This window comes from Oryzias melastigma, linkage group LG18 (genome assembly GCF_002922805.2).
Source record: "Oryzias melastigma strain HK-1 linkage group LG18, ASM292280v2, whole genome shotgun sequence".
Lineage (NCBI taxonomy): Eukaryota > Metazoa > Chordata > Actinopteri > Beloniformes > Adrianichthyidae > Oryzias > Oryzias melastigma.
Genome location: NC_050529.1, coordinates 8482312 through 8494820, shown reverse-complemented (window position 1 = coordinate 8494820; position 12509 = coordinate 8482312). Strand labels below are relative to the sequence as shown.

At 39.1% G+C, this 12509-nt stretch overlaps 1 protein-coding gene across 1 annotated transcript; it reads left to right on the top strand.

Annotated features, from left to right (window-relative positions):
• The first annotated feature begins 1434 nt into the window (after positions 1-1434).
• Positions 1435-2433, top strand: LOC112156129 (fatty acid-binding protein, intestinal). The gene is made up of 4 exons (XM_024288299.2): positions 1435-1590; positions 1665-1837; positions 1926-2033; positions 2305-2433. Exons 1-4 carry the CDS (start codon positions 1524-1526, stop codon positions 2353-2355), a joined length of 399 nt encoding a protein of 132 aa, XP_024144067.1. The 5' UTR covers positions 1435-1523; the 3' UTR covers positions 2356-2433.
• The last annotated feature ends 10076 nt before the right edge of the window (positions 2434-12509 follow it).

Genomic DNA, 12509 nt, shown 5'->3' with positions numbered 1-12509 from the left:
TTAAACAAAATCTAAAAACTTGTTTTGTTTTCTCAGACAGGGTTTCTGGAGTCGGTTAGAAATTCGCATTTAAGTTGTGAGCGAGACTGTTGACGGCGTAATCACGCCCACTTTTCGCCACATTGCTGAGAGCTCTCCTGTTAGCTTACACCCCAACAAAAATGGCAACCAATGTTGGAGCGATCCAGTCGTACAGTTTTGAGCCAGATGCTAGTTTGGACGAGGAAAACGAAGATGTACGTGGATCTAGTCATATACAAGTGGATGTATCGGGATGGCGCGGAGCAAGAAGCTTGTGGCCCATCCAACATATTTTCTTCATCACAACCAAGATCTTTTTCAAACATTTCCTGATTCACACTGATTTGAATAAAGAAATACTTTAGTCAAATGTTTTATGTATGTATATATATATATATATATATATATATATGTATATATATATTATATCTATGTTATGCTCGACATAAATGAGTACACCGTTTTAGATTTTATCAGAAAACCTTTAGTGTACTTTCAGAATCAACATTTTCTATGAGATACATGAAAATTTGATGTTTTGGACTTAAAGTGATCAATAAAACTCATCCTTGTGGAAAGTTTGGAAATTGATCTTTTGTTCATTGAGCATTTAATTAGTACTTTTTAAAGAGGATTTACTCATTTATGCTGAGCACTATATATATATATATATATATATATATATATATATATATATATATATATATATATATATGTCTTCAATCAGAACATGTTAAAAACACAATTTTCGTTGGAGTTTCTTTAATATATTCTACCTAATGAAGAAGACCAAAGTAGCGACTGCATAAAGTGATGACGTTGCTCTGCCTGAACCGGAGCTTCACGCTGTAATAAGGTGAGGTTGTGATGAGCCTTGTTGAACTAGTGATAACACCAGGAGTTGTGACATACGAACAAACACTTGGTTTTATGGTGTTACCGTACCTCTGCTTTCACCGCTTATCATCTGTTGGGGCCCGTGATAACTGTCAGCCAGAGATTAAGTTCGCTCAGACTCAGTGGGACGAGTTCCAAACTTAATAAAAGGTTCAATTAATAATAATAAAAAAAAGAGAAAGCCAGTCAGCAGTGGAAACGCGGAGAATTTCCCAAACAGGACGATTGGCGACTCATCAATTAAAAAGCACAGGTTGCCACTATTGAACCGTCATTTCCAGGCCGGCCTGCCACAAAGAGAGGAGCAAGGGTCAGTAGGGGGGGTTCAGCTGAGTGACTGCCAGTGGCGAGCGTCCAAACAGCTCGCTCTTTTGTCTCCCGTCTGCAGAACAGTGGGGACAGCGATGGCGGCTGCTGGATTGTTTATCAGCATGTCCTCGAGGTCGCGGGGCAATCGCCCTGCATCCTTTAAATGACATCAGCGGGCGGATTATCAACCAGATAAAGAAGAGCATCTTCTGTGCCAGCTCTGAGGGGCGGGGAGTGAAGGGGGGTATAAATGGACGCTGGCGGCCTTTCACCATTCCACACTTTTCTCTGCAGCTATGGCCTTCGACGGAACCTGGAAAGCGGACCGCAATGAGAACTATGACAAGTTCCTGGAGAAACTAGGTGAGCGCCTCGTTTTGTTTGACAGTCGGCACTTTTGAGCGGAAATTGACGGCTGTCTCCCTTCGCTTGGGAAGGCGTCAACGTCATGAAGCGCAAGCTGGCCGAGCACGACAACCTGAAGATCACCATCGAGCAGAGCGGTGACAAGTTCCACATCAAGGAGTCCAGCACCTTCCGCACCAAGGAGTTCGACTTCACGCTCGGCGTGAAGTTCGACTACAGCCTGGCGGACGGCACTGAAGTCTCCGTGAGTCCCGTCCAGTCACAATCCTCAAACGAGGGTTCACCTGGACGTTTGTGGACGATCCGTGGTTCATGGTTGTGTTTTCCACCAGGGAACATGGGAGATGGAGGGTGAGACGATGAAGGGGTTATTCAACAGGAAGGACAACAACAAACTCCTGACGACCACCAGGAGCATCGTGGGAGGGGAGCTGGTGCAGGTCAGTGCCTTTCTCAGGGCTCAGGATTAATGGTTTTAACTTGGGTTGGAAGGTCAAGCAGTGGTTAGCGCTCTTGCCTTACAGCAAATCCCAGTTTGCATGTTCTTGTGCATGTCTCCCACCGTCCAAAATCAACAGATTGGCAGCCTGTTTCGGGTGGAGCCCAACAGTATATAGGATAGGCCCCAGCAACCACAAGACCCCAACATTTATTTTTTTTTTCTGAAGTTGGTGTAGTTGGTGTCCATTAACATGACTTTTTTTCCTGCAGGCCTACAACTATGAGGGAGTGGATGCAAAGAGGATTTTCAAGAAACAATAATGTGGATTTTTTTTACTCAAATATAGGGAATTAAAGATATTTTATTGTCTGTACCTTAAAGATTTTTTTTAAACAAAAGTGTCTCAAGTGTCTCTTTTTATTTAAATATGTCACAATGTGATGCTCCTTACAAATTACACAAGAAAAGCTGCGATGAAGTGACGGTAAGTTGTACAATAAAGAGAGAACCAACCAGAAATCTTGTTTTTATCTATGGATAAAATGGTGGAGACTAAAGGTTAGAATAGATACAGAATAGATACGTTTATTCCAGAAATGATGTCTCGTGTGTAGAAAAAATGACGCAACAAACTATTATTTTTTATGTTTATTTATCTTTTTGTTTTTTGTGTTATTTTTAGTAAAAGCTAAACATAAGATTTTCCGATTCTCTTTTTATACATTTTCAAAGAGTTTGCAATGGTTATAGTAATGATGATGCTGTTTTGTCTTGATAAAAACAATCTAAAACACCATTTTCATTGGAGTGGAAAACTTAAATATTACCTAAATATTTTATCTATTGAATGATTAATTTAAAATCATAGCGGCACAATGGTGAGAAGGTCCTGGTTTGAATCCCAGCTTGGTTCTCCCTGTTCATGCGCTGGTTTACTCCAGTTTCCTCCCACAGTCCAAAAACATGCATCATATGTTCATTTTGGACGCTAGCATGTCCTTTTGGTGTAAATGTGTTTGACCTTGTGATGGACTGGCGTCCCGTCCGGGGCGCACTCTGCCTTTGCCCAACAGTAGTTGGGATAGGCTCCAGCAACCAAGTGATCCTACAGAGGACAAAATGGGAATAGAAGTAGAAAAATATAGATAATAATAGAAAATTATATTTGTAGCTACAAAAAAACAACAAAAAAACTTGTCGTGAAGCATGTGGTTGTTTCAGTGTCTGACCTTTTTTAAGATGCAGACACTGAAAAGTATTAACATTAGTGTCCAGTACTTTTCTAGTTTTATTTCTATTCCTTCTTCACCACGAAGCGTGACTGTAGAGTGGCATCACGGATCTCCTCTGCTGTCATGTGCTGATCTTCAGGAGCCCCCCCAGGAGGTAACCCTGTATCACATGGGCAGGTTTTCAACAGGAAACAATGAGATTCATTCAGTGGTTAAAGCTGAACGGCGTGATGTCGAGGGGAAAGAGCTCAAACAATGAGTCGGATTGGCCAGAAGAGGGCGGAAGACTCCAGCTTTTCCATCACTGGAGTTTTCATGTGACCATGGAGGAAAACACTGTTTGAAACTGAAAAAAGGAAAACATATTTACACATTCCAACATTTGTTTCCCTGTTCTTTCATTTTCAGGGGTAAATAATGGTACGTTAAAAAAGAGTAACAAAAGACAGAATATTACAGAGGATTAAAAAAAAAAGGATGTAAAATTGTTTGGAGAGAGTGGAAAACTTTAAGATAAAAAAAATAAAAAATTATAAAATACAAACAATAAAGGTAATTTTGACTACTTAAATCAATACGATTAATATTATGATTAAAGGCACTTTGATGTGGGAGTGGACTCCACAGTTTTCCCGCCTGCTTCACCTCTGGAGTCCTGCGCTGATCGATCTCTGCGTTCTGCCTGAGTGACGACCTCTTTCATGGCCTGCAGCTCCTGCTGATGTGTCAAAAGCTGTGTGTGTTTGTGTGGAAGGGGGGGCGTAACACAGCATGGGGGGGTCTTCGTGTCAGATGATGACAAGCTGAACCAATTTATCTGCAGAGGGACAAAGTATACCTGATAAAGTTATATTTTGTGTAGAAAAATATATATTATAAAGTATTTACTTTAAGTTGATTATGGTCTAGAAATTAGTTGCTGCATATCTGAGGGAGATGTTTGATGATTAGAAAAGTTGCATTACTTGCAAAAATGCCAGTGTGAATATTTTTGGTGAAAGTAGTCGCTGAAGATTTGCTTGAAAATGGAAAAGCTATTTATAAGATGTTAAATTTGCAAAAAAAATGGAAATTTTGTTATAAAGAACTATGAAATTTGACCTAAATGTTTGAAAAATTTATGGTAAAATTGTTTAAAAATCCCTAACATGCCAATTTTGCTTAAATATTTAATGTGTTGCTTAAACTCTAAATTAGCCCAAAATTAACCTCAGTAGATGCCAAATTAGAAAAAAATAACACATTGTTAGCTAAACTCTAAAATAGCCTAAATTTCTCAGTAAGCTAAATTAGTCAAAAACGTTAGCATGTTGCTAATATAGAAGCTAAACTCTGAGTAGCCCAAAAAACCTCAGTAGATGCCAAATTAGCCAAAATAACACATTGATAGCTAAACTCTAAATTAGCCTAAATTCCTCAGTAAACTAAATTAGTCAAAAACGTTTAGCATATTGCTAATATAGAAGCTAAACTCTAAATTAGCCTATAAAAACCACAGTAGATAATATTTTGGCCAAAAATGTTTGCATGTTGCTAAAATATTAGATAAACTCAATTTTTTTTTCATTACTATGAAAAATTCAAAACATAGCCCATGAATATATTTAAGGCTTCTTGATAATGTACTTAAAATTAAAAAATTTGAAGATTGTCTCATTAAATTCCTATGGGGCTTATTTTGCAGTAGTGTCCTGAACAAACTGAAGGTTTTTATTCCAAGATTACTGAAATCGCTGAAAATGTAATTGAGTTTTTGAGCCCAAAAATGTACGAAAAAGAGCAGTAAAAAATCATTATAGTGTGCTAAGTATTCACACAATTACTTTAAAGATATGCAGCTTTTTTTAAACAATACACACTTAATTTAAGAAATTTTTCTAATTACCAAAACAATACACCTAATTTTTAGTGGTTATAGCTGATTTCTAGATTGAGTTTTTTCAATAACATTGGAACATCACAACTTCTATGACGTCTTTCTTTTACTAATAACAATGAAAAACATCTTGTATTCTATATATTTAAAGGTATTTCGAAAAGGGCGTTGAACATTGTTGCTGTAATGTCATCAAATGACCACCGAGTGGAACTGTGGAGCTCCCTTCTTGCTGTAAGAAAAGGGCCTTGGTTGGTCCATGATGTCATCCTCACTCAAGCTATCATATGACACACAGCCTGTTAGCTCACAAACACACACACATGATAACTGCATCCGAGCACAAATGATTTCAACAATCGTCTCCCTGTAATCAGCAGGAATCTGCAGAGCATGAAATCGGTGGGAGGCAGGAAAGTCGTGGGAGAGTCGGGGTTTAGTGTTTTGATTGCTTAAAGTAGGGGGGGTCTATCCGGTGGTGGTGAGTGAGGAGGAAAGTTGTGGAATGAAGAAATCCGCGTACTCACCCTGCAATGTTCCCGGGACAGAGCGATGACCTGAAAGTCGAGGCGATGGTTCTGATGCTTGTGGGTCGGCCGCATTGACTCTTGGGGGCCTTTCTCAGAAACTCACACAAGCTGCTGACTCATGACTCAGGAGTGAAGTCATCGATGAATACTCCGATCTGAGATCATAAAGTTCTTCTGGCTCCTTATTAAAATACCTAGAAATTGTTTTTGGAAGATATTTTATGAGTTTTTCTTTTTACTTTGCTGACCCTAGTATATTGCTGTGGCAGTATTAGGTCAATTATGTTGTATTTTATGGTTTTGTGCTTAATTGAGATGAAGAAGTAGTTAAGAGTGCTTCGGTACCTTTGGGTCTTTGCTGAATATTTATTAGTTTGACTCATCTCACTTTTTGAAAATCAGGAAAAATGTTGACAGGTCTTTTCTCCCCTCACTTGTTCAATTTCAGAAGTTTTTTCCTAATTTTTTTCGCCCAGGATCTATAAAAAGGTAGTATCCTAAAGCCTTAAGCTACCGTATGTTCAAACTACAAGATGCGTTCAAGCAACCACATCCAATGAAACCTTAAATCAAATCTTAGAACGCTTATAAGGACAAGGAAAGATACTTTAGGATCAAAGACAACGTCACATCAAAAGAGCCACAGATTGTGGAAGAACTATGGGCAGATCTGAGGTTTAGGGCCAAGGAACTTCTCAGGTCTGTTTGACTGACGACACTAGTTATATGACACAACTATTGAAAAATCCTCAAGCTATGTTCACACTCTGCTCAGCAAAAGGGTGTTCAAGTGACCACTTCCAATGGTAAGTCTATGTAAAAATGTTAAACAAGTCAAATTTTGACCAATCAGAGGCTTGGATTTGTTAGTGATGTATGGACGGTGTCTCTTAATTCATAGAAGTACCAACCATTGAAAAGTGATCATGGAGAATAAACTTATCAATGTGGTTTGTGAATTCTATGACGTCAAGTCTTTCGAATAACGGTATAGAGGTGTGAAAGAAAAAGCCTAAAGCAAGATTTATCAGATTCACACTTCTTTGACATTTCTTTGACTCTTTCAGTTGTAGGTGGTGGGCATGGGCTAGTAAACAGAAGGAAAAGAAAAGAAGAACAAGCCCCTACCTGTTTGTCCATCGTGAACACCATGGGCTGTACTTTGTTCAAGAACATGCATTGAACGAATTCTTGAAGACGTCACGTGTCCAGTGTGGCCATAACTTTAGTCATGACTGTCCTTACTGGTGGATACTGGATATTAGCGTGTGAAAATTGGGCAAACTTTTATGGGGCACGCAGGTGGCCCACACGTAGTATCAAGGTCGGAGACAACTTGATACGGGCAACAGGTTGTAGAGCTTTACACTATGTGAAGTAGATGTCTAAACAGTCAATTATGTAGCATATGTACACCTCATGTTTCTGGCCTTTTGGAGTGGTCAGTAAAGAGCTACCTTATTAACGACTAGAGTGTGGCATAGGGTCATCGCACTAGATTTCCATATTTTCATAGTACTTCCAGTCTCGTGCCAGTGACATTCATTCATTGATTTGACATTATAAATCCTTGAATTCTTGAACATCACCCATACTTCTTAAGTGTGTGAAACTTATATTAGCTTTACAAATACTTTACAATACACATACAAATGTTCCATTTCAATGAACTTCAACGGAACTGCAAGACCTGCACTCCACTAAAGAAGTGACCACATCTGTACCCTCTACGGGCCCGGACAACCCCAAAAGCCTGCAGCACTCTGCTACAGCTGAACTTTGGGTTGCAAGATTACTTTCCAAATCTGTCCTGATTCGCCTCTGGCAGCTGGAGTCTGGTTTCTGGTTGTTGGTGGTTCACGTCCAGCAGTCCAGAAGAAATTATTCAGACCAATTACCGTTTGAATCATCTCCAAATCAGAGGTCAGTGTGTGCTGAAGCTCAATCAGCATTTTTCTCATGCACTCTGAGTCCATTGTTAGCTCTTGTGTAACCTGACTCACAAACTTTCAGCCCCAATTGGTGCAAAACCACAGCTGTCCAAATGACAACCTTCGCTGAGATAACAACGCTCCATCAAGAATGATGCTAAACCTCAGTTTGGACAATCGTTTGAGTCGAATCTGTCAGGGATTAGACATAGACTACAGCAGAGGATGCTCTGAAAGAGCCAGTTTTACAGGGAGACAGTCGTGTCTGACACTAAGCATCCTGGGTAATAATTGACCATTAAGTAGTTTACCTCCTTGTCAGACAAATACGGGTTAAAAACGAGATATTTACCTTGTCATATTTTACAGGTGGTGAAGTGATTAGCACTTTTGTCTCAGAGTGAGAAGACCCTGGTTCAAATCCTGGCTGGGATCTTTCTGTGTAGAGTTAGCGTGTTCTCTTTGTGGATTTTCTCCAAGCTCTCCAGTTTCCTTTGACAGCCCAAAACATGCTTCGTAGCTTAACTGGTGACTTAAAATTGTCCCTTAGGTGATTATGTGTCTTTGTGACAATCCAGCGATCTGTCCAGGGTGCACCCTACCTTCACCCAACAGTAGTCAGGATAGACTCTAGCAACCCCGTGACCCATGCTGACCCCTAAAGGGATTCAGAGGGTTTGGAAAATGGATGGATGGTATTTTGCAGACAGCGGTCTCACTCTGATGCTACTTTCACACCAGATTTGGAAAAGCGACCACTTCCGATTAACCCTTGTGCTTTCCTAGCAAGGCCGGCCCTGGGCATAGGCGAAATAGGCGGCCGCCTAGGGCACCATCTGCAGGAGAAGGCACCAAATTGAAATGATTTTCTTTTTTTGTACAGTTTTACACACCACTCATTTTGCGTAAAATGTAAAAAAAAAAAAAAAATGAAACTATAAATAAAATGACTCAAAAGTTTGACATTATCAATAACTTTGGTGATTATGTGGTCAAATTCAGGTGGCTATTATTTAATCCTTGACAATTAAAAATAAATACATAATTTATAGATAACTTCCAATCTTCTACTATTGTGTCTTTTGTGTTAAACAATATATATTGTGAATCAATTAAAGGAAATAATTAGCCGCGGATGCTAATTTAGCCTAGTTACGCTAGAATTTGGCAAAACAAATTTCTCAGTTTTTCCTTCTTTCATCATAAAAGTCAGGGTTAGGAATCAGTTGTTTTGTTTGGTTAATTTTTACCTGCTATATCGGTAAATAAAAAACACTAAGAAGTGGTGTGTTCATGTTTTTGCTGGCAAGAACATTTCTAGCTAGAGTTGGATGGAAGACAGTGAAGTAAAAGCAGCACAGACACCTTTTTAATGGACTTGTCAAAGAGAGTAACACCATCACAAAGTGTTGCTAGCAGGACGTATGGATGCACACCCAGATGAATATGATGAATATGTGCACCAGCACCGTTTTGCTCCTCACCGGCTCACCGTCCGCGGACATCCAGTTATGTAGAAAGCGACACGCCTGATGAGACTGAGCTGACAAGAGAAAGGCGGTGCTAAAAGAAGAAAGGTAGACTAAATTTGCTTTGGCCTCCGTCCCAGGAGTGGCCTGCTCCTGCGCTATTCTTATAGAGGGCAGTGAGAGGTCTCCAGCTCCCCAGGTACACACCACTTTATAGGATGTTACGCCACCTTTTGATGGTCCTCAGGGAACGTGGGGGAGGATTCTGTCCAGTGACAAGTGTGACAGAGGAACGTCAAGGAGCTGGAAGAGACGTTCCAGATAGGAACAAATCATTTCTTGATTTTCCTGGGTTGTTGGTGTATACATTTAAAGATGGGAACTTTAGAGCAAAACGTTATGCTTAATTTTTATACGTTACTACAACAATTCATTTCTACAAGACAATAAGACCAAATTCAAGAAAACAATTTTAAGGTTTTTCACCGAAAATTTAACTTAATTTTTTTAATTATTAGTTTGAGAACAATTTTAAACATTCTATTTGAATACTTCAAAATATATCAACGTAAAAAAATAAAAGTTTCAACAATTAATATTTTCTTATTTTTTCTTTTTGAATGTGACCACTTTTGTTCTGCATTCACATATTCCAAAATTCCACTGCGTGGTGACCTACATGCAACTTTTTGTTTTTTTTGGCTAATTTGGCAGGTGGGCACCGAGGTTTTAAGAAAAAGTTAAAATTTTAGATTGACCGGACGATTCTTCTCTAAAAGTTAACATTGGTCGGTGGCTGCCTGGGTACATTTCGCGGTCATGTGGTGACCCCATTACATAATAGAAGTCCAATGATAGTCGGGGAAGACGGCATTAATCGAAATCGGGTGGGCGGTCACAGGGTGGACCGCTGACTGACAGCATATCTGATTGGAAAATGAATAAATGTCAACAGACGGTGGGCATCCATATTGGCCACCTGGGGGCTTATAAAAGCGGGCCATTCTCCACGACTCATTTCCTGCCATCTAAATTCATGACCACGCCAACAATTATCAAAAAATTGGGTGATGGCATAAAATCTTGAAGATTCTGCCAATGTCTTCCCATTGCGCAATGGCAATTGTATCTTTGACTAGAGGTGTGGCGATACGATACGTATTGCGGTACACATCTCACAATACGATTGATAATGCGAAACACATCTCACAATACGATTCTTATTGCGATACACATCTCACAATACGATATGCATTGCGATACACATCTCACAATACGATACGTATTGCGATACACTTCTCACACTACAATTTGTATTGCGATACACATCTCACAATACGATTCTTATTGCGATACACATCTCACAATACGATACGTATTGCGATACACATCTCACAATGCGATTCATATTGTGAAACATCTCACAATACGATTCATATTGCCATATACATCTCACAATACGATACATATTGCGATACACATCTCACAATACGATTTGTATTGCGATACACATCTCACAATATGATTCATATTGCGATACACATTTCACAATATGATATTGTGATATATCCCAAGACTATACAGTAACAATTTCTCTCTTTTTTTTTATCCTAATGCTTCATTTATGACCTGCAGCACAGCCTCATTGCTTCTCTCATTTTCATCTGAGCCGCTACGAACCGCCGTAATCCTGTATTTGTAATATAATACTGGAAGCAATGTGGCACAGAGTTTCAGTTTCCATCCTATCCTAAGTAAATACTAGGTAGTACATGTCTCATAAAATCGAAAACAAGGTTGACTGAACATTTAACAAAAGCTGGTTCTGGCGAGATCTTGTTTTGGTTTGGGGTAGCTAAAAGAGGCTAAAATATCGTCATGTCAACATTTTAAATCGATACTATCACCAAATGAAATATCGCGATATATCGCTGAACTGATTTTTCCTTTAAGCCTTACTTGTGACTGGCAGGATTGGTAAAAATATTTTCAATTTACCAAAAGTATGGCTCATGTTTGGAGTAAGGAAAAAATGGCACCAAAACAGCAGGGATTATGTAAATTTTTAATGGCAGAAGGCCTGAAATGTCAACATTTTCATAAAAACGTCTCCGTTTGATCACCTTTTTGATCGACACCAACAAACCTCTGCAACTCATGGAAATACAGTTTCTCCTTACAGCGGCTAAAGTACATAAATATCAACAGTACTTTATGCTTTAAGAAAATGAAAATAACACACACACACACATGCAGCGAACATGCACAACACACAGCTACACACCGTTATACTGAAACAAGAAAAAAAAATTAGAAGAATGGAGGATTTGGGAGGAGTGATCAATTCATTTCCAGCAAACTCTTGTACCATTTTCCCGCTCGCAGAACATGAAGGGATCAGTTTGTTGGAGGATGTTGTTCTCTGTAGTTCACAGTGTGTTATGTCTTCACAGCGCCGACATCTCGCACCCAAACTGATCCAAGTGGACGGCGACAAACCGAACCCAGAAGCTCTAGAAAAATTATCAAAGAACTATACAGTTCAACTTACAGTAATACTTACAAGGAATTATACAATGAGCCCCTTCTATTAAAATTTAAAAAGGAAAATATTCGTTAAAAACACACACACACATTTATATAAATACTTCCAATAAGTTTGGTGCCACGATTGGCCATAATGATGATTTAAAAAAAAATTTTGTAGCATATTAAAGTCCCACTCTGATGAAAACTGGTTTCTGGGGTTTATCAAATCTGATGATGGAGGACATATATTGAGAAAATTAAAGTGAAAGTTGCATTTCTGACTATTTTCATATTTAAATCTTTGGGAATCAGAAGCTGTGCTCCATTCTGATGAACTTTTTTTTTGGAGTTCCACACAAGGTTAGCAATTATTGTAAACATGCTAACACGGCTAACATGTAGCAGTGAGGGGTTGTGGTGTTTTTTTGTTTGTTTTAGGTTACCAATAAGGTTTGGAGTTAGCGTAGTCACAGTAATGTTTGTTTTAGCAGTATTGTTTTGTTTTTTACATGTTGTAAACAAGGTTGGAAGTTACAGCTGTTGTGAATACACTAATGTGACCAAGGCCTCTGACGTGACTAACGCTTTTAACGTTAGGTAGCGCTTCTAATGTGGCTAAAGCTTCCAACGGGGCTAACGCTTCTAATGTGGCTAGCACTTCTAATGTGGCTAAAACTTCCAACAGGGCTAACGCTTCTAATGTGGCTAGCACTTCTAATGTGGCTAAAGCGTTCAACGTGGCTAGCACTTCTAACGAGGGTTATATGTAGCGGGTTCCAACTACTAGAGTTACTATGAGTGGAGTTGATAATGAACCTAATAGTTTGGTGCACATTTTGTATGAGAATTTCAAAAATAGACCATCGATGGTGCGCTTTATGATCCAGTGTTTTATTAAAGTGTTGAA